General features: G+C 34.5%; 3 protein-coding genes across 3 annotated transcripts; 2 read left to right on the top strand and 1 right to left on the bottom strand.

Annotated features, from left to right (window-relative positions):
- Nucleotides 1-5,380: 5,380 nt before the first annotated feature.
- On the top strand, nucleotides 5,381-9,626 carry LOC149387076 (uncharacterized). The gene is made up of 13 exons (XM_089622900.1): nucleotides 5,381-5,694; nucleotides 6,201-6,274; nucleotides 6,436-6,519; nucleotides 6,648-6,728; nucleotides 7,038-7,118; nucleotides 7,363-7,455; nucleotides 7,799-7,978; nucleotides 8,068-8,135; nucleotides 8,315-8,366; nucleotides 8,660-8,713; nucleotides 8,797-8,886; nucleotides 9,106-9,172; nucleotides 9,272-9,626. Exons 1-13 carry the CDS (start codon nucleotides 5,553-5,555, stop codon nucleotides 9,364-9,366), a joined length of 1,161 nt encoding a protein of 386 aa, XP_089479026.1. The 5' UTR covers nucleotides 5,381-5,552; the 3' UTR covers nucleotides 9,367-9,626.
- Nucleotides 9,627-9,750: 124 nt separating this feature from the next.
- On the top strand, nucleotides 9,751-14,056 carry LOC149387075 (Polymerase/histidinol phosphatase-like protein). The gene is made up of 5 exons (XM_089622899.1): nucleotides 9,751-10,802; nucleotides 11,020-11,144; nucleotides 11,575-11,889; nucleotides 12,067-12,236; nucleotides 13,486-14,056. Exons 1-5 carry the CDS (start codon nucleotides 10,455-10,457, stop codon nucleotides 13,869-13,871), a joined length of 1,344 nt encoding a protein of 447 aa, XP_089479025.1. The 5' UTR covers nucleotides 9,751-10,454; the 3' UTR covers nucleotides 13,872-14,056.
- Nucleotides 14,057-16,120: 2,064 nt separating this feature from the next.
- Nucleotides 16,121-17,857, bottom strand: LOC149387074 (cationic peroxidase 2-like). Its single transcript, XM_089623894.1, has 3 exons — nucleotides 17,349-17,857; nucleotides 16,992-17,154; nucleotides 16,121-16,719 (listed from the first exon to the last, which is right to left on the bottom strand). Exons 1-3 carry the CDS (start codon nucleotides 17,745-17,747, stop codon nucleotides 16,298-16,300), a joined length of 984 nt encoding a protein of 327 aa, XP_089480020.1. The 5' UTR covers nucleotides 17,748-17,857; the 3' UTR covers nucleotides 16,121-16,297.
- Nucleotides 17,858-23,890: the final 6,033 nt, after the last annotated feature.

The following is a 23,890-nucleotide window of genomic DNA, read 5'->3' as shown; positions in this document are numbered from 1 at the left end:
AGTGAAGTATAAAGTCGAAATCTATCGCAAATATAATAATAATAAAAAATAGTGGTTGTGGTCGTCAATTATTACTATATACGGTCCAAGAGTTGGTGATAAGCCTACATCAAAGGGCCATATACACAAAAGACGTACTGCAACTATGCCGAAATGGAAATAAACTTCTATCAGTAAACATAAAGTATATATGGTATCCAATGGTGCCAATATATATATAAATAAACAATACTCAGCAAGCAAGCGTCAAAAACCCATGGTTTTCCAATACTACCTAAGAAATGAATAAACAAAAACTTCCACTTGGTGACATGATAAGAGCAGCCAGCTGATCATTCAATGCCAAGTATTTTTTCCTATAAATACATGAGTTCATCATAGTTCATATATACCAGAAAAACAAACAAGATAATAAAGAGAAAAAGGAAATGAATATGAATATGAAGACGACGGTGGTGTTCGCAATAATAGCGGCGATGGTGGGGCCCGGGAGCTGTGGCCGGCTGGGCGACACGATCGTTCCCAAAGTGTTTGAGTTGCAGTGCAAAATCGCGACGGAGTATTGCTGGGCTTTGCAAGGAAAGTTCTGTTGTCAAGGGCTTAACTGTATAAGCGACAGTTTATTCGATGCGGGCGGCCACTGTGTCCCCGATCCGTACTGTATCGCGGGAGGTAAAGGTTGCAACTTGTTCAGTGGCCCGTGTTGCTTTCCCTATCGTTGCAGTCAGACCAGCAACGGTGTTTGCAAGCCCGGCGGATATGGCGACACGGTTGTTGAGCCTTCAACAGCACTACCTATGTAATATATATATTGTATCCAAATCCCACGTTGGTTAACTTTATTCATATATATGCCAATATATATGAAATACTAAATAAAGACGTGGGATTATCTATCTATCTATTTGTCATTTGTGCAATCCGCTAGGAGATCGTTTGTACGAGGGCAATATGTGTGCGCGCGTGCGCTTTGTTATTTTATTTTAGTAGTGTCTGAAAAGGAAGTCTCTTGCTTGGTTAGGGTTATGGTGTACGTTTTGCATTGTACTTCTTGTCGGAACTTGTTGGGAAAAATCCCCCTGAAATAATGTGGAATATGATTTTTCCTAACTTTTTCGTGCACAGTTAAATTCAGTACGGGAAGCCAACTAAGCCAAACGCAAAGTAAAAAAATTATGATAAAAAACGAAAAAGACAACTAAATATATATATCATGTACGCATTGTCCCCATTTTCCATGATACATCTCCAGAAGCTTTTCAGCCTTCGTCATGCCTATAATTACAAGAGCTACACATCACAAATTTGAATTTTCTTTTTCCCTTTTTTCCCTTCTACTCATTATCTTGCTTAGTAAAATGCAAGATAATAATTGCAGTAACTCTTGTAAAGGATCTCACAAAAAAAGGGAAGGGGGGAGGGAGAGAGAGGACCAAAAATTTTCTTATAGTTTGGTCAACTAAAAATGAGTCCATTAGGAAAATAGCCAACTTAAACATTTGACATTGTTAAATAGCCAACGTTTGGTAAATCTTAGATAAATAGTCATTTTCATATATTTAAATACGTAAATCTTATATAAATAGCCAACTTTATATATTAGGTCACGTCATTTTTTACGGCTGTTGCTCTAAGATTTATCAAACGTTGATTTATTATTATCGTGATTAGCATTTCAAGATGGGCACAGTGGATAAAGATAAGAGGCATTTAATTAATTTAATTTAATTCAATAGGGTATGTAAACCTAGGCAGCGCGCACTATAAATATAGAGCGGTGAAAGAACACAAAGAAAGCAGCTACATATAATAATATTATATATATACAGATATGAATATGATGATGAAGAGAAGATGATGATGGTGTTGCTGGTGGTGCTCATGGGAGTGTCGGCGTGTATTGATGGTGAGAGTGAGTGCGGGGCCCACAGCCCAACTGTATCCTTCCTTATGGCGAGAGTTGCGTGAAACACATAGATCAAGCTGCCGAGGCACTACCTGCCGATGGTGCTGGTGACTTCCTTGCCCTAAAATGACATACATATCTCGTCTCTACGTACTACGTTACGTACTATTGGCGTTATACCCATATAATAATAATAATAATAATATAATGTCTTGTTCTACTTCTGTCTATGTGTGTTGAAAATAAGGCCATATTCAGCTACCTTCCTACGTAACTGCTTGAATATCCCACCTTGCTTTTGATAAAATGTTTTCTTCTCCTGTCTCTCTCTCTCTCTCTCATATTAATTCATAATGTTTCGTATTTAAGAAAAAAAAAATCATTTGGGAAAAATCTTAGAGAAAGGAATTTTACTAAAGAGTACAGTACTACATGGATGAAGGAAATCGAGCTAGCATATAATTTAAACTTCACGACATTTTTATATATATATATATAAATCCGAGGATTAAACCTACGTCTCCATGCAAAATGAGATTGCACGTACGGGAAATAGAGATCCAAATTAACTAGCTATATTGGAGGAGGTATGGGTAAAGGGTGCATCAATCTTTCAACATTACAAATTAAAGTAGAGTTTGAGTGTGAATCTGTTTAAGTAGACGAACGCTAATTTTGACCATGGACGTTATATGAAAATAAATGGTGGTATTATAAATTATCATGAACATCTCGCCAACTCACTCCATAATAAAATGTGATGAGACAAAATAGATTTGGATATGCTTCAAATCATCTACACAGCACACAAACTTTTCAACATTTTAAACAAAAACACCATTGTACACATGAAATGCCTACATTACATCATAAATTTCGTTATTGGTGCGTGGGGGAAGTTCATATTTTTTGTAGTGTGTTAAAAGTCATCGGTTTGGGTTATTATAGATAATATGCTCTTCCGTACTAAACATATATAAATCTCAAAATGATAAGATAAAGATAAACAAGAGAGTTATACCGCATCAAAAAGTCTTAAAGAAAAATTTATCGAACCAAGCTCGACATGAGAACTCCACAATAGTTAAAAGTAGTCTTAATATATGAGGTAAACTATTACAACCCCGTAGTTCATTTCCAAAATGTACATTAAAATAATTATGCATATCTTATAGGCACCTCGTTTTTCTTTGTGAACTTTATATATCCTTTTCACTAAGCTTAAGCTCATTTCCATGTAGATTACATTTGTATTGCAGGTAAAAAAAATATGGAAGTAAATGAGAAGTGTGGACCAACGACAATAATAGTGAAAGAGTTGGGATGTGGTTGTTGCACGAAATAAAACTTTCCGTATAAATTTTCAAAGTATCCAAATATGAGATTTTATTTTCTTTGGTTAAAAATTATGAAGTTTCTAAGGCTGATTTTAATTCGTTGAATTTTATCATCTTTTAGCTTTAGAACAGTGTATAATGATGTATAAATGATGTAACCTTGACTATTAATACCCTTAATGAATTAACTCCATTTTTATGGATACAAATCAATAATGTCATAAGTTAAATTATCATTATATTATGTATATCTTTAGATAGGAGGAAAAAATATCCTAAATATCCACCCCGATAATTATAGAAGAATTTGTTACAACTAACCAATTCTCTACTCTTTTTAAGATTTTAACCAAAATTTCATTTTATTGGCTATGTTTGATTTAACTTATTAAGCTTAATTTTAGTTTTTTTTTAAAGCTAAATCATATTTAATTGTTTGGTAAAAAAATTTTTTCCCTAAAAGTTGAAAATTGTTTTTTAATATTTTAACTAAAAAACTAAGAACTACATTTTAAAGCGTTTTGTACATAACTTTTGTTTTTGGTTTATACTTTTCCTCTCCTAACTTCTTCTTTTTTCTCTTACACTAATTTTTAATTTTAATTATCTTTATATGTTTTTATCAGATAATTTTTTTGAAGTCACTAAAATTTATAAGTTAATTTTTACAAGATGCCACTTTAATATATTTTTATATACCAACAAATATCTTATTATTATTAATTACATTTTATATAAATAATTAATACTTACAAATATTAATATATATTTTACCAAACACTAAATCAGTTTTTGCTAGCAGCTACAACTATTTTACAATAGTTTACCAAACACTCATCTGTTTTTTAAAACATCAGTTTTTTCGTACAATAGATCTAAAAGCACTTTTTTAAAAGTAAAGCTACGCCAAAGTCATCCATTAATAAAATAGTCCACAAGACCGAAATAAATTAAATTAACTAAACCAGTTAATCTTTACTTCGGTCTGGTGAGCTATTTTGTTAATAAAATGAAACTTGTATTATTTTGTAAAAAGAGAGTGAACTATTGGGTTACTGGCCTAATTGTCTCACAAATATATTGCCACAATGAGACTTTTTGTTTCTTGTGCTCAACTACCACTGAGATGAAGAATACTCAATGTTTGGTCAAAATACTACTTATATACTCAAAGTTTTTTTCTTTGGCAAAAATACCACATGTTACGTTATAGTTGATCCGTTACTACTCGGACCGTTAAGTTCAAACATAAATTTTAACGGCAAAGTATTTACGTGTAACTAAATTTGAAACTTTGAGTATTTTTGCAAAAAAAAAAAAAAGAGAATGAGTATATAAGTAGTGTTTTGTCTAAACATTGAGTATTTTTACTACCATTTCCCCTATATATATATATATGAAAAGCTTAGATATTACGGTACATAGAACTCGAAACATGCAATAAAGTATAAAAATAACAAATCTACAGTGCCTCCCCCCCTCCCCCCCACCTCAAATTTTTAGGATTTTTTTTAACCCAAAATTTTTCTTTTGTCACCCCTCTTTTTAAATTCTGGGTCCGCCACTGATTACCTATTAGAAAAATATTTCACATGATCTCCTAACATACTAAAAACTTGTCGTAAAGTTGATAAAACTTGCGTTAGATGTTCTCGGTTGATGAGAAATAATAGATATAATTGTTTTTTTTTTTATAGAGAAACAATATTTTTGGGTGTAGATAAATATTTTGGTGAAAATAAACTGGAAAACTAAGTAAAATTTCTCATATAGTTTCATTAGCTTAAATGATATTTTTGTTCTCCAAACATAATTATATGATTTATTGCAATATTGATTGTCAAACTAAGTCATTTAATTGATACGGATTAAGTCTCGTTAGTCACTTCATTTAACTTGTATATTTACAAATTTGAAAAAGAGGGAAAACGAAGAACTAACTAATATTAAAATTTCTTAAAAGAATATTATTTTAAAAAAATTCCTTACAAGAATAAACAGAAAGAAGAAGCTATTATTAGAATGCGAATGCGATATACCTTGTACATATTTATTTATTTTTTAGTAATTTGAAATTTGTGTAACCAATTTTAGAGTGTGTGAACGAAGTGTGTACGACTTGTCGCTGGCGACCAGCAGTCAAACAAACAAACAAGGCAAGCTTAGTAATATTAATACCCAAACACGATTCAAATTCATTATTATTTTTGTTACCGGAGTTCATTTCTCCCTCAATTGGGTTGGTTGTGATTTCGTTCTGCCGGAAATTCAAGGGCTTGTTTCGCTGAAGAACCAAAAGAAAAGCCGCCATGGACGGCGTTGTTCAGAGGCTTCGGAATCTGGACGCGTACCCTAAAATCAACGAGGATTTCTTCAGCCGTACGCTCTCCGGCGGCGTTATCACAATCGTCTCGTCGCTCGTAATGCTCTTCCTGTTCTTCTCCGAGTTCAGTAAGTCCCTCTCTCTCTATCTCTCGATTCATTTGATTTATGTGCTTAACTGTATTGATGTGCTTGATTAATCAGGTTTATTTATTTTATAATGCCGATTTCTGTTTATAATCTAGACTCTGATGGTGCTTTTCCTATCTTGGGACTATCTAATACGACAGCTTTATATTCTGTGAATTTTCACATCTGTGCGATTCCGATTTTATGCAAAACGTGTAAACGTTATCAGTTTGGGTGTATTTCTTGGATCAGATTTTCCCAAATTGTGGATTTGGATATTGCTCATTAAGTAAACTATGAAATATGTGAAGATTGAACTCTTAGGCATACTCACCATTGATAAGTATAGCCCTATTGTTTTGCTGGACGAAGTAAAAAAGAAAGAGTTCATGCTTGGGCTAAATTTTTGTTGACTTGTCGATTCATTTTAGTGCCTATTACTCTAATTGTTGCTCTTGTTTTCCTTTACGTTATAGATACGATTTACGAGTCGAATGAATTTGCAGGGATATATCTCCATACTGTTAAAGAGACGAAGCTTGCTGTGGATACTTCAAGAGGCGAGAGCCTGCGCATAAATGTACTATCCTCAGTTTTTTTTAGTATTTTTACAATCTGTGAAAGACCCAACCGCAGAAAAATTTCCCTAATTCAGATTACAGAGACGCTTGCATTTTTTTTTTATCCTTAATGTTATCTTGTGTTAAACTGATATATTCTTTTGTTGCTCTGTAATTGCAGTTTGATGTCACTTTTCCGCTCATTCCATGCTCGTTACTCAGTGTTGATGCGGTCGATATAAGCGGAGAGCAACACCTTGATGTTGTACGTTGTGCTATCAATCAAAGCTTGTTTTTTTGTTGGGGTTATATCAGACAGACATAGTAATCGTTGATTTGGATTCTCCGTCACCTTTCCGATTAACGATTTTGCAATGAATCTTTTGCTTGCAGAGACATGATATAGTGAAGAAAAGACTTGATGCTCATGGTGTTATTATTGAAACCAAACAGGATGGCATTGGTGCACCAAAGGTTTGTTATCTTTGAATAGATTGTAGTTTACTTTTCTATTTGGTGGTTTTTATTCTAGTTTCTGTAAGGAGTTAGATATTTGTGCGTGCATACAATAAAAAGTTTGAATCTCGTTCTCCAGCGTTATACTACATCATCTTAGAATATTTATCTTATTTTTACATTGTAAGAATGGTGGGATATAATTTCTTTTCCTGTTGTATTCTGTTTACGAATAGAAATTAATCATTTTTTTTTTTGGGTATTTCTGTTTCACCTGGTTTGGAGAGATTGCTTACATTTCTCGTTTCTGATATTCCCGTTGCACAGATTGAGAAGCCTTTGCAAAGGCATGGTGGCAGGCTTGAACATAATGAAACATACTGTGGCTCATGTTTCGGAGCAGAAACGGTATTCTAATTTTACTTGTACAAAGCATTTCCTAATAATCAGAAGTGTAAATATATAGGAACTGTACATTGGCATCAGTTGCCTTAAAAACAAAGGAAGCGCTTGATTGCTGTGGATTTGTGTCAATCTGGTTAACTGGAAATCAAATTGAAAATTTCCCCACATGTGGATAAGATATAACTAATGTAAACTTTGCATGTGGGACTATGGTATCTATTGACCTCTCTTTTCCTCATATACACAGACTGATGACCATTGCTGTAATTCATGTGAAGAAGTTCGTGACGCTTACAGGAAAAAAGGATGGGCAGTGACGAATACAGATCTGATTGATCAAGTAAGTATGAAACACTTTTCTTCTTAATCATGGGAAGTTATGCTGTACAAACTTGCAGAACAACATGCAAGTTTTGCACACATTATTGCCAAATTAGAGACAGCTTGTTTCATGCTTAAGATCTTGGTACTATGCTAGCTAGGTTTGTAAAATACGAGTTTCCTTTTTTATTTGCTGCGAAGAAATAATATTGACTTATAAGTTTAGTTTAAACTATCTACCATGAACTTGGGATGTTAAATGCAGATATGTATGCTCATTCTGAATATATCAAAGCGCTCACGAGATTGACCAATTGCTTCATTTTAACTTTTGAGTTTATTGTGTCTTTATTGGTTTCCAGTGCAAACGAGAAGGTTTTGTCCAAAAGGTAAAAGATGAAGATGGCGAAGGATGTAATATTGAAGGGCATCTTGAAGTAAACAAAGTGGCTGGTAGTTTTCATTTTGCACCAGGGAAAAGCTTTCACCAGGCATCTTTCCTTCTGTTTGATTTTCTGGATTTCCAGAACGATTATTACAATGTAAGTGTTATGTTGAATCAGTGGGGTTTGTTTTCATTTCGATTCCAAGACATGTCATTATGTTTAAAATTTCTCTTTTGCATTTACAGATAAGTCACAAGATTAATAAGTTAACTTTCGGTGACTATTTTCCCGGTGCGATCAATCCACTCGATGGGTAATTGCTTGTTTTATACTTAATCTGTCTTGCATGAGACTCATAGTTAATCTTGATGTTTATCTGTACTCTTACTTTAACCTGGCTGCTAGCATTTCTCAATCAATTTTACCTGCATGTTTTAATTAGGATTTTCTATTCTCACCTTGAAATAAAAACTGTTTTCAATGCATCTTCAGGTCAGAATGGATCAATAAAGCGGAAAATGGCACGTACCATTATTTCCTCAAGGTTGGCATCTTTTAGTTCTGCAGTCACTCTAGTCTTTTGTGCCTCATACAATCCTGTTCTTTACCTAAATAAAAAATGTCTTAATTTCTTTTCTTTCTCTATAAACATAGGTGCACAATAACTATAGATATGTTTCAATTGAGTAGAATACATGATAGTGTTAAAGAGGGTTCAAGGTTAATCATCAGTGATTTCTAATGTCTTACGGACGATTTTGAATCCATGCATGTCGGTCCTGTAACGATTCTCCGTATATCCGAGATTACTCATCAGAGTTTGTATATGCATCACAGGTGGTCCCCACAGTATACACCAGCATTAGGGGTCGCAAGGTTCATTCGAATCAGGTATGTATGGTCAACAATATATACTTGCGCTCTCTAGTTCATTATATAGTCTTGAGAGAAATTATCACATTTGTACGGTGCAGTACTCCGTTACAGAGCATTTCAAAAGCGCAGAATATGGACGGCGCTCACTTCCTGGAATATTCTTCTATTACGATATTTCTCCGATCAAGGTGAGCTACTTAGTTCCATGCTGTACAAGCTTTCTATTTGAAAGGAAAGAAATTAATATTTATTGTACATAATACTAAAGCTGTTACATGGGAAAAGTATAGGGGGGGTTAAATGGAATCCTTACATACTTGGATAATGCATCTCTAGTACGGTATTACGTGGGTATAGTAGACAAGACTTTGGTGGAGGTTTCATACAATACCGTACTGATTTTTCAGGTTAGCTTCAAAGAAGAACGTGTTCCATTTTTGCACTTCATCACACACGTCTGTGCTATAGTTGGAGGTACTCTCTCTCTCTCTCTCTCTCTCTCTCTCTCTCCACGTAGTGTGTGTAACCGTGTAGAAACTCAGGAGACTTTTGTGTTAATATTTATTTCTGTAGGTATTTTTACTGTTGCGGGAATAATCGACTCCTTTGTATTTCACGGTCAAAAGGCGATGAAAAAGAAGAAGATACAGATGGGAAAGTTTGGGTGATGGTTACAGTTTCTCTAAATCATGGTTAGCCTCGTGTGGAACATGGTATATGGCTGCTTAGTCCTCTCTCACATATTTTGATTTGTTGTAGATTATATTGAGCTTATGAGATTCGACTTTGTATAGATAGATTGACTTTTATGAATGTGCTCGAGTTTTAGTTAATGTTCTTAGACCATCAAAGTTCATCATTTAATCCACTCCATGAGGTTTCTTTTGCACTATGTTTAGTATGAAAGAAGAAAGAATTATTGCTTTAATCTGATTGTCATTTTTTTTTTCTTTGTCTTACCTACAACACAGTGTTATTATTATCATCATTAATGAAAAAAAACAAGGATAAAAATCATTCATTCAATCAAGCATGAAGTTCATACATACAGATCGTAGAATCTAATGCAAAAACATCAAACTATATGTCACTCAAAATGTTATTGGATTTAATATACTATCTTTTATATCCAAAATAAAAAACAAGAAAGAAAGAAGGGTTTCTAACCAGACTTCTATCAATTCAAGATCAGAATTCATAAAAGAGTTTTTTATTTTTTATTTTTGTTTATGAGAAAGAATTCATAAATCATCGCCAAACATACCAACCAAACCTGATTTCATTTATTCGATTCTCACGTACACGAAAAAAGTAAAAGGAAGAAAGAAAAAAAGAAAAAACAATATAATTAGCTTGGTTGTTACCTTTTTGTGATTTGACCGAAGAAAGTAACCGAAGTACAAACACCTGCTCTACTAGTTCTTTCATTCATAGATATCCTCCGTATATTTCTCTGCACTCCCTCTCTGTCTATTGTTTCTGACAAGATAAGAGAAGAGAGAGAGAGAGAGAGAGAGAGAGAGAGAGAGAGAGAGAGAGAGAGAGAGAGAGGTCTCTTCAGTCACCGACCACTCTGAAAAAACCCCAACGGGATATTGTTTTCTATTCCATTAGCCACTACGGGTCGAAGATAAAGAAGAAAAGCCTGCAAAACCCCGAAAGGGATATCTTTTTTTATTCGGCGAGAAGCAGAAGATAAACCTGCAAAAAGCCCCAATCCTTGAGGATATTGTTTTTTAATCCCTGAGGTCAGCAAATGGAGGTCCTTCAAAGCTCGAACGTCCCGAATCTGATGAAGAAGCCGAAGGAGAGCAAAACGACGACGAAGACGAAGAAGAAGAAGAAGCGCGGTGGGACGAAGAGGAAGATGACCTCCGAGCAAGTCTCCGCTTTCAAGTCCGTCAGCGAATGGGTCTTCTCCGACCAATCCAATTCCTCTTCTTCGAATCCGAATTCCAATTCGTTTCTGGTTGACGATTTCGGGGTTCAGAAGAGCGTCAGCAGAGCCAGAGAGAGCTTGCTCTTCGAATTGCACTCTCATTCCAAATGCAGCGATGGCTTTCTCTCCCCTTCCAAGCTCGTTGACAGAGCTCACGCCAATGGGGTCAGTGTTTTCATTATTATATTTTCCATTCTCTGTGATAAAGATGATTACTTTAGTGTCTCTGTTGGCTTACATACTTGAGATTTTCTCTCTCTCTTATAGAGACACTAAATATTGCTGGTGATGTGTGCTTTCTATCACTGTAGAGTTTTTTTTTTTTTTATATATATTTTAAGGAGCTATAATTTAATTGGAGTATGTGCTAATTATATAACAGGTGAAAGTTCTTGCTCTGACAGATCACGATACAATGGCCGGCGTGTCCGAGGCTGTGGACGCCGCTCGCAGATTCGGGATGAAGATAATCCCCGGCGTCGAAATCAGTTCCATTTTCACCCCAAGGTGATTGACTGATTTACTCACTGAATTCCTCGTGCTTTGTAGCTGAAGCACTAAGCTCATAGAACTCTAGACATTCAAAAGTTACTCTCTGTTCCATAGAGCAATGACGTGTACTTATATAACACGAGATTTGCTCGCTCGATTGTGAATATAGTGGAAGGGACATATAGGTTTGTTTCGGAATATACTACGTTTGGGGTTTTAATAAATTTCGGAATATAGATTTTAAACATATCTTAAACGTCGGATAGATTGCAAATCCAACATTTCAAGTGGCCTAGTCCGTAGGATTTTTCTTTTAATAAAGATCCTCGTATTGGAGTAGAGAGCTTAACGGAATATTTTCCGGTAACTGAAATTCTGGTTTCGACACATTAAAATGTCGTTTTTTTTTTCTTCTTTTTCTTTTTCTTCTCGGAATGTTTCGCAGAGGAGATTCTGGGGTGGAAGAGCCTGTACATGTTCTGGCGTACTATAGCAGCCTCGGGGCATCGAGAGCGGAGGAGGTTGAGAAGTTTCTGGGTAACATAAGGGAAGGCCGTTTCCTGAGAGCAAAGAAGATGGTCGAGAAGCTGAACAAGCTCAAGATACCGATAAAGTGGGAACAAGTCACCAGAATCGCCGGCAAAGGAGTCGCTCCCGGGAGACTTCACGTCGCCCGAGCCATGCTCGAATCTGGCCACATCGAAGACCTCAAACAAGCCTTCAGTCGCTACCTCTTCGACGGCGGGCCCGCTTACGCTACGTAATATTCTTGTCTCAGTACTCTCGAAACTCCCGAGAAAATGCTATACATTGTGGTGGTGATACCTGAAATTAGCAAATTATTATTTAGTTTTGTTTTTCGTTATTTATGTCTCGAATTGGGAACTGATTTTATCGATGTCATTAGTCATTTCGTGGTATTTTGTTTGATTTGCAGGGGAAACGAGCCTCTTGCAGAGGACGCGGTGAAGTTTATATGCGAGACCGGAGGCGTGGCTGTGCTCGCTCATCCGTGGGCTCTGAAAGATCCCAGACCTGTTGTTCGGAGGCTAAAAGAAGCCGGTCTTCACGGAATGGAGGTTTTTCGAAGCGATGGAAGGCTCTCGGGTACGCAAATTTCCCCTTCTTTTTTTTCTGTCGAAAATGGACGGAGTGCCTAAATTCGTGTTTTTAATTAAAGGGCTCTCTAGATATATATAGCCATATAAAAACTTAAGGGGCCGTTTGGTTTAGTTTTCTAAACTCGTTTTCTGTTTTTAAATTCTGTTTTCTGATTTTAATTTTTAAATTTTAAAAACAGATTTAGAATTACGTTTCAGAATATTTTAAATGTTGTTTGGTTATGTTTTTCATTCAATTGTATAGAGATAAAATAGAAAACAACTTTTCATTGTTTTCTGTTTTCTAAACAAATTTCAAAGAAAACAGAAACACGATTCTAAATCTGTTTTCTGAATTTATAACCAAACAGTTTTTCTAAAACTGTTTTCTAGAATTTAGAATCAGAAAACAGAAAACAGAGATAGAAAACATAACCAAACGGGGCCTTAAGTTTTTTAATATATGCAATCTTTGGTAAATTTTAAATAAATCATTATTATGATGATGTGATATTTGTTTGGACGTTTTTAGAATTACACTCATGCCCTTTAGAGTCTGATGGTTCTCAATTAATTGTTAAAATAAATTGAACTGGATGTTTCTGACAAACCGAGATTTTTCGTTGAGAGTGTTATTTATTGATACTACTTTGATTACACTCTTTCAGGGCTTTGGTAACTACAAATTTCACGTATCAAACTAAGATTGTTTGTGGTTTAATTAATAGTACTTTCGATTAATGACCATGATAGTTAAGAAAACAGATAGATCAATCTCTCCCTCGAGTTTTTTCGACTCCTAAAATACCTAATCTCTCTCTCTCTTTCTCTCTTTAAACTCTGATGATCTATTTATGCTAAAATACAATTAAGTAAATAAAAACGAGATTAAATAACTATTTTCCTTTCTAATTAAAAAATTACTAATTTGCCCCTCACGATTATATGACGAGTCTGTTTCTGACCAATTTCTATCGATAAATAATTTCTATTTACGCTTACTAAATAAATAAATAAAATTATAATGAATAATTTTTTTTTTCAAAATATTCAATATTACATCACAATATATAACCATTATATTGACCTTTTAAGGACAAATTACAAGGAATGACCTTCAAGCAAAACTTTTTTACGTTTCCGGGATAACCCTTACTGATTAAAAAAAATGAGTTTAATTAATCCCCTGCTGATAATAGAAACTCCGTTCTTTATGTTAATGTCCCGTTCTTCCACTTCTTTTTGGTCAAAAACAGTGTTCAGCGATCTCGCCGATATGTTTGATCTCTTGAAGGTCGGCGGGTCCGACTTCCACGGAAAAGGAGGCCACTGCGAGTCCGAACTCGGCAGCGTTCGGCTTCCAGTTCTCGCTCTCCGCGACTTTCTCAAAGTGGCCCGGCCAATCTGGTACGAGTCCATAAGGAACGTCGTAGAGACTTACGCAGAAGACCCGTCGGATTCAAACCTTTCGATCATCTCGAAATTTGGAAGAAACCCGACTTCGAAAGGAGGCTTGGGATCGATCGAGCGTTGCTTGTCTTCGTGGTTGACAAACGATGAAATGCATAGCCCGGAGTTCGAGGCTATCATGTTAAAGCTCTCCAGCATATCACTTAATGATAACCCGGGAACTATAGAGTAAATAATCATTCAATGATTACATGGCATGGATTATTTTTTCCCTGCATGTAGATGTAGTGTAAGGTTTCCTATTTATTCTCAAATTAACATTTTCTTTTTGGAATTTCATGTATTTTGCCCTCTGGCAACTCATGAGGTGAAATGCATTTTTTGTCATTTTTTTTGGCATTGCTTTTTTATTCTTCATCGGTTCTTCCATTGCTCTCAATTATTTAGACTGGCAATAGTATTCTGTGATAGAATTTCCAAGGCCGTACAATGATTTGATTTTACCACAAGTTCAATGTTGTCATTTTTCCAAGCCCGTGTAATGATTTGATTTTACCACAGGTTAAATGTCTTTTTTTTTCTTTTTTTTAAGCACGAGTTAAATGTCTTTTTTCATACAAATTTGGAAAGACCGAAAAGCATAATTCAACGATTAAGCACCAAAGGCAATTATTATTTTTATTTTTTGTGAGAAGTTCGCAAAAGTTATAATATTATAACTAGCAGGTAAGCATTTTTTTTTCCTGCGAGCACTTAAGATGCTACATATTTTAGTACGCCTTTGGTTAAATTAATAATATCAAGCAGCCACTTGAGATATATATATATATATATATATATATATATATATATATATATATATATATATATATATATATAAAGCAGCCACTTAAAAGTAACGACTCGTACCTAATTTATTTTATGGATATAAGGTGTCACGAAATTTAAAACACTCCCTTTTTTTCCCCTAATATTCTAGAAATGTTAGAGCTTTTGGTAAAATATGATTTCCCCTCCTTTTCTTTTCAGTATTATATGAAGTTTTAAACTACTACTCTCATTTTTTTATAAGGGTTATAAAGCTTTACAAACTTGGTTGGTTGTAACATGAATTGAAAGATTCCTAAAACACGGTTGATAAAGTCAACATAAGACTATTCGATTTATAATTGTTGCCGATATTTTTTGTACCAGAGGAATCCATGCAGTATTAGAGTAAGATAACGTGGTAAGAAAAAAATAGGAAATTTTTTTTTCTATGTCACATTACACATAATTCAATACATATATGAGGTATATATCATATAAATAAAAATTAGGGTAAAAATTATGTGTTTTTGAACAAAAAAATATTCCTCTCTCTCAAGAAAAATCCTAAACAAAGGCGCATAATTTCAATATTTTTAATTGAATGTTTTTGTTTAATTTATTGCGCAGATTTTCATGATGTTAACGTTATGTTATATGGAACTTGGCGTCTCAAAGATAGTGAAATTGTCGATCTTAGAGGGAGTAATTAATATATACTCATGTCATGAAAAGCCGTGCAAACATAAAGTTTTGCAAGCTATTGGTTAACATGTACAAGCTACTTAATGTTGATAAGTTCATTTTTTTTAATAGATGTTTCGTATAGAATTGGTGAAGTTCAATGTTCCCCGACCCCATACAATTTTCGTGGATGACAAAGTTGGTTACTACATTAATCAATCAAGAACGTTGCACCACATTTACCATCACATCCATACGTTGCACCCTATTGACCACCACTTGGGCCAAGTACTAGCAATACTCGTAAGAACAATAATGCCCATGCACAAACAATATCTTAGAGTGAAAAGCATAAATGTGTGTGTGTGTGTGTGTGTTTTTTTTTTTTTTTTTTTTTTTTTTTTTTTTTTTTTTTTTTTTTTTTTAAAGAGTAAGGAGATCATGAACTAGTCCTTGTAACAAATAGAGTGCCATTTGGTAGGCTCTCTTGCACATTCTCTCATAATTAGCCGGTTGACTATATCATTTCATACAGACCTAGTAGTTCACAAATGGTCGTGTCGTTTAAACGAGCATACGTGCTGTATTGTATGGGAATCTATTTGTAAATTTGTGGAAATTTGTAACTGTTAGATCGTTTCCCTGCACGAACCCCACTACTATTATAAACAGTGGACACTAATAATTTTTGTTTATTTTATTATAATAACTCTCTCTTTCCTCTCTCAAATTAATTCGCTTACATACTCGAAATCGTTCTAGTTTTCTTGTTCAGACATCACTAATTTTTTGGCATGGTCGAGATTTGTCGTATCAAGCGGTGTGATTTTACAGTTTAAACCCGTATTTTAATATGGTACAAATTTCCAACACGTACCGGATGTTCAAGAAAATCTGCCAACTAATAAATTATATTACAGATATTTATCTTATCATGATCCGTGACTTTTAATTAAAAAAAGAAAAAGTGTAACCCACCACAATAGAGAATTAACGACGGAATTCTAATTTCATTTATTCAGAATGACGATTCTTAAAAAAATTCATATTATATGAATTTTTTATCATACACCTTGATAAAAATAAAAACAAATTCCTGAACACACACACATCAATGATCAACACTTGCTTGTAATTATTCAAAGGTTTAAGTAGTACGTAGATTAATTAATTGACGGCGGTGCAGATCCTCCGAATCTCTCCGGCAGCGCCGGTCTTGACCCCGATATTGCCCATCTTGACCATCGATCTCGCGAACTCGACGTTGAAGTTCAACGGCGGACCTCTTCCGGGGACGCTGAGGAATCGCTCGACGAAGGGCTTGGTGTTGGGGTCGGTCCAGAGAAGGCTGTCGGAGTCGATCACGGCTCGGCCGGCCCTGATCTGAGAGTAGAACCGCGCGTCGAACACGGACCCGCCTCCGTTGTCGAACTCCACTCTTCTCGAGGCGTCTCCGTTCTGCGGACACAGCGCTCGCAGCGTCGGCACGAACGCCGGGTCGATGGCGGGGTCCGCCCCCGTCGAGCTGTTGAAGTTGAACAGCCTCCGACCCGCTAGCCCGCACGACGTCGTTCCGATCGTGTGTGACCCTGAAAATGATAATATTATTATTATCAGAGCCGGTCCTGACTATAGGCGAGCAAAGTTGGTGTCTTAAGTAATTTTAAATATATATTATATTTATGCCTAAAATATTAAATTTTTATATTTTTTCTTTTTTATTTAAATTTTTATGATTATCGAAGGGTCCCAAAATACTAATTCGTCTAGGCCCGTTAATGAATTCGGATGAGTTTGAGCCGGCCCTGATTATTATTATATATTAACGAGAAGCATATGTATGTATGTATTGTATACGTACCAACAAGGGCTACAAGGTCTTGAGTGGTGAGTCCCAAGTCCGTAAACTTTTTAAGCTGTGCAGCCATTGGCTCTAATGCGTTAGGCATATTTGAGGCCTCGGAGTTTATTGAAACCCTACCATCTCTTCTGCCAGTTGGCACTATCCAGCCAATTCCTTTAGTCTGCCCAAAATGCAAAATAAAATAAAAAATTATTATTCTCAGAAACAAAAACCATGAATCTTATATATATGATATCATCGTCGAGAACAACAAAAACGTGTACATGTCTCTTATCCATACGATATCATGGTAAAAAATAGCTATTTTTATCATTGTGATAGCATGTATTAGAGAAAAAAATAATATGATCATACCAAAACAACGGAATCACGGGCAGCGATTGCGAGAATATCGGCGCACGAGACGGTGTTAGGGCATGCAGATTCGAGCAGAGTCTTGGCCTCGTTGATGGCTTCGTAGCCGGGGATTCCACTGTTCTGAAAGGAGGTCTTCTCGGTCCCGGTGCCCTCGATGAGGACCGAGCCGTCGCAGCCTCGGACAAAGCAGTCGTGGAAGTGCATTCGGAGCAGTCCCGGGGCAACCCTAGGGTTTGTTTTGAAGTGCTTCTCGACCGTTGCTCTGACGACTCTCTCGGCAGTAGGGCACGTCGCCGAGTAGAACCCGACACGTGTCCCCTGGCCGTGCACCGAGACGGCGGCGATGAGACCGAGGAGCAGAAATGATAGAACCACAGGAAAACTAGGGCTTTTCATATTGAGCTTATTATAATGTGAGTGTGTTTGAGCTGTTTTTTTTTATGGATGAATGATATAAGAAGAATACTATGAGAGTAGGTTTTTTACTTGAGACTTTGGATATATTGTGATGAAATTGGGAGTGAAGAGTAGTGAATTTATAGGGGAGTGGGAGGTCAAAAATGGAAGGAAAGTAAGCAAAAACAGGCGATTTTGTTCAAAAAGGTTGGTCAAAGTTGTTCCATATAGAAACAAATAATGATATAGTGGAGTGTGTCGTTACTACGTAATTCGCACTGTGTTTGCTTTTTATATGTATTTTGGCTGGGCTTGGAGATAGCGCGTGAAGAAAAGTCAATGTCTTTTTCCGTTGACAATCAAGTTGATGATATGCTCTTGTATTGCTTATCTATATTGATCGTGTATATGGTTAAAAATGTATCGTGTAGATATTTTATTACGTGCATGCATGTGATCATGATTCATCAGGTCCTCGTCGGTAATCAGCTCTTCACTAATTGATCAATATTGGCTACATGTTTTTCACTTTTCTATTATTGTGAGAAGTTTTACTAAGAACGTGGACGGTATGCACCAAATGAAAAATACGTACGCATGTGGTGTGAACGAAATTTTTTGAAGACTAAGAAATAGCTTTAAATATATACAAATGAAGACGACGTACATACGCGTCATATGCTAAACTTGAACATGTAAGACAATACAATGTATAAAGATTAATACTGCACAGTTTAGGATATCATAAATGTCTTTTTCCCATGGAGTAATTAAGGCCTTAAATAACTTTGTTTAAGGTAGTAATAGTAGTAAAAATTACTACAGCTAACTTATTTTCAAAACGTTTTCTGTGAATATATCGATTTTCATTGTATTATGAAAGCATCTTATTTTTTAGTTTTTATTCCTTGTTCTTTACCATTCTATATTTTTTTAAATTATGTTTACAGTTTTATTTAAAATAACGGCAAAATTATCTCAAAAATTAAAAAAAAAATGAGCTATTTAAGAAATACTTTGAAAATTAAAATATTCAAAAAATTATTATCTTAAGATGGGGCATTTATGGAATTGTTTCTCTAGTATATATATACTCACAAATTATAAACTATAATAAGAGTTTAGACTACTCGTGCCCTGTGGTTTTTTTCCAATATATATTGAATATAAACTCCAATTTAGAAGATGAATATAAGAATTCTATGGGAAGTTAGCCATATTAAACGAATTCCTATATAGCAAACTAACCACTGTTTAACAAACATTTGTAATTGATCAATCAACTATAAAAGGGTATCATAGTAAAATAATCAATTAAAATTAATACATTTGCAAAAGGAAAAATTACAATTATAAGTAAAATGTCGAGTTTAAACTTTGATTTTAAAAAAATATCGAGTTTGTATCCTCTGTTAGATTAAAATGACGAAATTATATACTCTAAAATAGATAATCGTGCTACAAATATTCTTTATATTGATTTTTCATTAATGTTGACTCTGATATTTAGTTGTAAATCTCATTTTACCCTTATTCATTCGTCATTTATAGCGCCATATATCATTTATTTATGAAAAATTAGAAAACAACTTCCAATCCCCAATTTTGAAATCGAACTAAATCAAAAATAGACTAATAAAATTCATATATTTTAAATATGCAACTTTGATTCTTGGAATCCATGCTCGAATCAGTAATTTCTATGACTTTCGAATGTCGATCTTTATCCTTTCCTTTGTCTGTGATTTTCACGATGTTTCAAATTTCACAGATCATTGTTTTTTTTTTTAAATAAACTACATATGGAGCTAGGGGTGTGCACGGTCTGGTCTGGTCTAAAACCGGTCAAAAAATCAAACCGAACCGGTTTAAAAAAAATTAAACCGGACCGGACCAAATAAGAAAAAAAAAACCGGACCGAACCGAACCGGTTAAAACGGTCCGGTCCGGTTTAAACCGTTTTAGACCGTTTTATTTTAGCCTATTTTTTTTTATATTTTTCTTGAACAATAACCGGTCCGGTTTTCTTTTAGACCGTTTTGGACCGGACCGTTTTAGACATATTTTTCATTAATTTTTGTTATTTAAATACTAATCAGTCCGGTCCGGTCTTAACCGCGGTTTAGAATTTTTAAACCGGACCGGACCGGTGAAATTTTAAACCGTTTAAATCGGACCAACGGTCTAAAAACCAACGGTTCGGTCCGGTTTAGGTTTTATCGGTTTTTTGCGCCGCCCTATATGGAGCTATAAGGCGCAAATAAATAAGAGTAAAATGAGGTTTAAATATAAATATCAGAGTTAATATTATTGAAAAGTCAATAAAATGAATATTTGTGGCACAATTATCTATTTTATGATATAATTTTGTCATTTAATTAAACAGAATATACAAACTCGATATTTTTTAAAATCAAATATTAAACTCGACATTTCACTCAAACACATAATATATATATATGTCATATTTCCTTTGCAAAATAGTCAAAGTTGATCTAAAATTAATATCCATAACATCTCCCATACATATCCACTCAAGAATACCTTATCTATTTAATATCCATAACATATATATAATAAGAGTCAACCTCATTAAGCTTTCATCCAGAAGCCGATGTGACTTCGTCGAGCAACGACACACGACACACGACAGTATTTCGATTTTTTCTTTTTTGTTTTCATATTTTTTTTCCTTTTTTGTTTTCAAACCAGTATTACAAGAAGGAATCAGGAGTAAGCAAACCTTGGGAACTTGAGTGTATTGAGTTAATGGCCCTGATAACGAATGAGGTGGCACTATAGTCAATATTATATACTGTCATGGATTAGGATATATACAGAGAGTAACGTTGTAATTTATGTTTAAAATTGGCGACGCAAAATTTATGAATTAAAGGGTCAGATCACCGCAGACACAAAAGTCAAATTTTACAGATCGATAATTTTTTGAATCGGGCGGCTAATATATGTATTTCCTACCTATTTTAATAGATTCGATATCCATCAATTTTTATCCCCCGAGAGTATACGTCTCTCTTTTCTTTTGTTTTTGTTTTTGAAAAAAAAAGAATACGTGTCTATTGGTGCAATGTTTCGGGATAATATATATATATCTCTATCCCAACGACCTCCAATATCATACTACTTGATCAAATCCGAATAATAAATATATATTTCTTACATAAATTGAGGTCAATATATATCATCGGAAGATTGTAAGAAATCAAAACGTTAAGGGTTCAAATTTTTAATTTTAAAAAGTTATGTTATTTGGAACTATAAGAAAGGTGGCTTCTATAATGTTGTACGGTTATCCTACAACTTCGATGATGTATGTTTAGGATGATATGACGCGTTGATTAAAAGATAAACGGCCTTGGTTATGTTTCGGCTTAAACCCTTAAATGAGAATGAGTGTAGACGATTACTTTAGCTTAGGTGAAATTTGTATAGCTCCAAATTTTATGCCTTTCCTCCTTGCGTGTATTATTTATAAAATCAGCCTATATAAAGGCCATTTAATGAGAATAAAAGATATCAATCTTTCTATTAATTATCGCTTGAGTCTGCGTTTTATTATGAATATTAGGAGTTTCAGGGCTGATTATTTTAGGATTTGGTGCTAATAATTTAAGGATATGGCGGGTTAATTTAAAATAGGCCTAGTTATATTTTTGAACCTAAGTAGTGATAAAAAAAATAAAAAATAAAAAAAAAATAAAAAATAAAAAATTAAGTCACCAAATCATTAAAAGTCATTGCCGGTTCTTTTAGTAGCGGCGACCTTATAAATCGTCGCTAAAGACCTCCGCATAGTCTGCCACTAAAAGCTATATTTCTTGACATTCTTGTAGAGTAATTGGAGCAAACAAGAGTCCAGACTACTTTTATTAAATCTTTTTGTTAATTATATTTGAAACCAGCCATGGAAATATGTACGTTTTCAATATTCTAAATAAAGGGTACAGTATTAAATAATTTTTTATAAAAAATTATGAGTGCTTTTGTATATTTGGTTACAAAAACAATAATTAAGAATTACCAAAATTCACTACTACATAATATGTAATAGAAGTCCCTATATTTGCATCATGTACTCTTTTGAGTGACACCCAAAGTAAATCTGCCGAGGTTAGGGTGACATGACACGTCGTGGGAAGGTCACCTGGATTTTTTTGGGAGTCACTTTCGTCACTTTTTAATTGAGCGACGCCCGACTCGCTTTGCGATTTAATCCAATTACACTACTACAAATGTTGGATTATACAACCCACTTTCTACAACGCTTATGACAAGCGTTGTAGAAACTAAGGATTCTGCAATGCTTATGACAAGCGTTGTAGAAACTTGGTGTTTCTACAACGCTTATGGATAAGCGTTGTAGAAACTTGGAGATTCTACAACGCATATAGTTAAGCGTTGTAGAAACCTGGTGTTTCAGATTTCCCACAACGCTTTAACAATCCGTTGTAGAATGCGCCGCGGCGAGAACTTACTACAACGCACATGTATTTCATTTTGTCTTCTTCGTGCGTCTTCTTCTTCTTCACGACTCTGCGAAAATTTCACCAAAACATTCTTCTTCCTCCCAAACGCCGCCGGCTTCTCATCTCTGATAGGTGCGTTTCGTACACGTTAAACTCCTATTTTTCGATTTGAGCTCTCAAAAAATTATGGATTAATTCTTTCTATTATTGGATAGAGTTTTCCCTTAATTTTTTATGCATATTTATTTGCAAGAATCAGTAAGAAGTTATGACTATTTTAAGTATCACTGCGCGTCGCAAACCTGGACATAGCAGCAGGCGCGTTCCGCGTGCCCAACTGAGCGCACGCCGTTCACTTTAACTGTTATTTTGCTTATTTTTAGCCTCCAAAATGTTATTTCCCGTTTGATCTACTACTTTTATTAAGTCTTTTTGTTAATTATATTTGAAACCAGCTATGAAAATATGTACGTTTTCAATATTCTAAATAAAAGGTACAGTACTAAGTAATTTTTTATAAAAAATAATGAGTGCTTTTGTATAATTGTTGTTACAAAAACAATAATTAACAATTACCAAAATTAATAAACATAGCGGACAACTTTAAAAGAAAAAAAACCGCCGTTTGATCTGCTTGTCTTATTAAGCTAATACGTGGGCGTGTGGAAAGTTTAGCAAATAACGTGCTTCACTTGGAATATATCGATTTTCAAACAACTAGTGTTTAGCAGCATATATATAATGTATATTCTCGATCGACGTTGGCAAATCACATCATATTCATTTCATCTACAATATTAATTTGGATTTATGCAAAATGTCTAAAGTTACGGTGGCAATATTTCAACATCAAAGTTACATCTTTAATTGTAGCATCTCCGTGACTAAGCAAGCAAACTAATAATTACAGCGACAGGGACACGTACATACTGTGATTCAAACAATTTTGGACTATAATAAACATTCATTCATAATATCTTTCAACTTATCTGAACTTGTACATATCTATTCTCTAATACGTGTGTGGTACACACTTTCGCTCAAAATATAATATTCTTATATTCCTTCTAAGTTTGACCTCCCTGGAAGATTTAGCACCTCTTAAGATGATGATAAATTATAAAATATAAAGCAAGGGGTCAAAAATTTTATTGTTTTTAAATTGATAAATTTTGTATTAAAATTGATTTTTTAACTAAGTATTAAAATTATGTCTATAAAAATTAAATTATTGAAAATTCAGGAAGAGCCTATTGTCCCGGCTTAAATATCAATTAATACTGATTTGCTTTTTTTTTTTTTTTTTTGGGATCTTAGAGTCTGATTCAAGACCTTTGGCGTCACAGTCCTTTATACTATATAGTGAACTTTTATGAAGCTGTAATGAACTTCATGCATTTATGAAGGAACGTAATCATTTAAGCCGGGACAATAGGGTCTTCAGAATTCTACGAGGTATAAAATAAATAAAAAAGAAGTAATTGCAAGGATTCAAATGCCAACAATTTTCGTCGGTTTCCGGCGGCGGCGCTGCTGCCAGAGAGGATGTACGGCCGACGAAGGCACTGTTTTTTGCTTATTAAGCTTATTGGAAAACAAATGGCGTCGGTAGATTCAAACTCGAAACCAGCTGCTACAGGTTTGTAGTGCAAATTA

Source organism: Urtica dioica, chromosome 8 (genome assembly GCF_054948205.1).
Source record: "Urtica dioica subsp. dioica isolate 48M chromosome 8, U.dioica_male_clone48M_v1_H2, whole genome shotgun sequence".
NCBI lineage: Eukaryota > Viridiplantae > Streptophyta > Magnoliopsida > Rosales > Urticaceae > Urtica > Urtica dioica.
This window is presented reverse-complemented; position numbering and strand designations above follow the sequence as displayed.

Excerpts from the sequence above, each read along its gene's own strand:
- LOC149387076 (XM_089622900.1), top strand. The coding sequence starts at position 5,553 with ATGGACGGCGTTGTTCAGAGGCTTCGGAATCTGGACGCGTACCCTAAA. Across the intron at positions 7,456-7,798 it reads ATACAGATCTGATTGATCAA|TGCAAACGAGAAGGTTTTGT; the intron begins GTAAGTATGAAA and ends ATTGGTTTCCAG. Across the intron at positions 7,979-8,067 it reads TCCAGAACGATTATTACAAT|ATAAGTCACAAGATTAATAA; the intron begins GTAAGTGTTATG and ends TTGCATTTACAG.
- LOC149387074 (XM_089623894.1), bottom strand. The coding sequence starts at position 17,747 with ATGAAAAGCCCTAGTTTTCCTGTGGTTCTATCATTTCTGCTCCTCGGT. Across the intron at positions 17,155-17,348 it reads CCCGTGATTCCGTTGTTTTG|ACTAAAGGAATTGGCTGGAT; the intron begins GTATGATCATAT and ends CATTTTGGGCAG. Across the intron at positions 16,720-16,991 it reads AGACCTTGTAGCCCTTGTTG|GGTCACACACGATCGGAACG; the intron begins GTACGTATACAA and ends TATCATTTTCAG.
- LOC149387075 (XM_089622899.1), top strand. The coding sequence starts at position 10,455 with ATGGAGGTCCTTCAAAGCTCGAACGTCCCGAATCTGATGAAGAAGCCG. Across the intron at positions 11,145-11,574 it reads AGTTCCATTTTCACCCCAAG|AGGAGATTCTGGGGTGGAAG; the intron begins GTGATTGACTGA and ends AATGTTTCGCAG. Across the intron at positions 11,890-12,066 it reads GGCGGGCCCGCTTACGCTAC|GGGAAACGAGCCTCTTGCAG; the intron begins GTAATATTCTTG and ends TTTGATTTGCAG.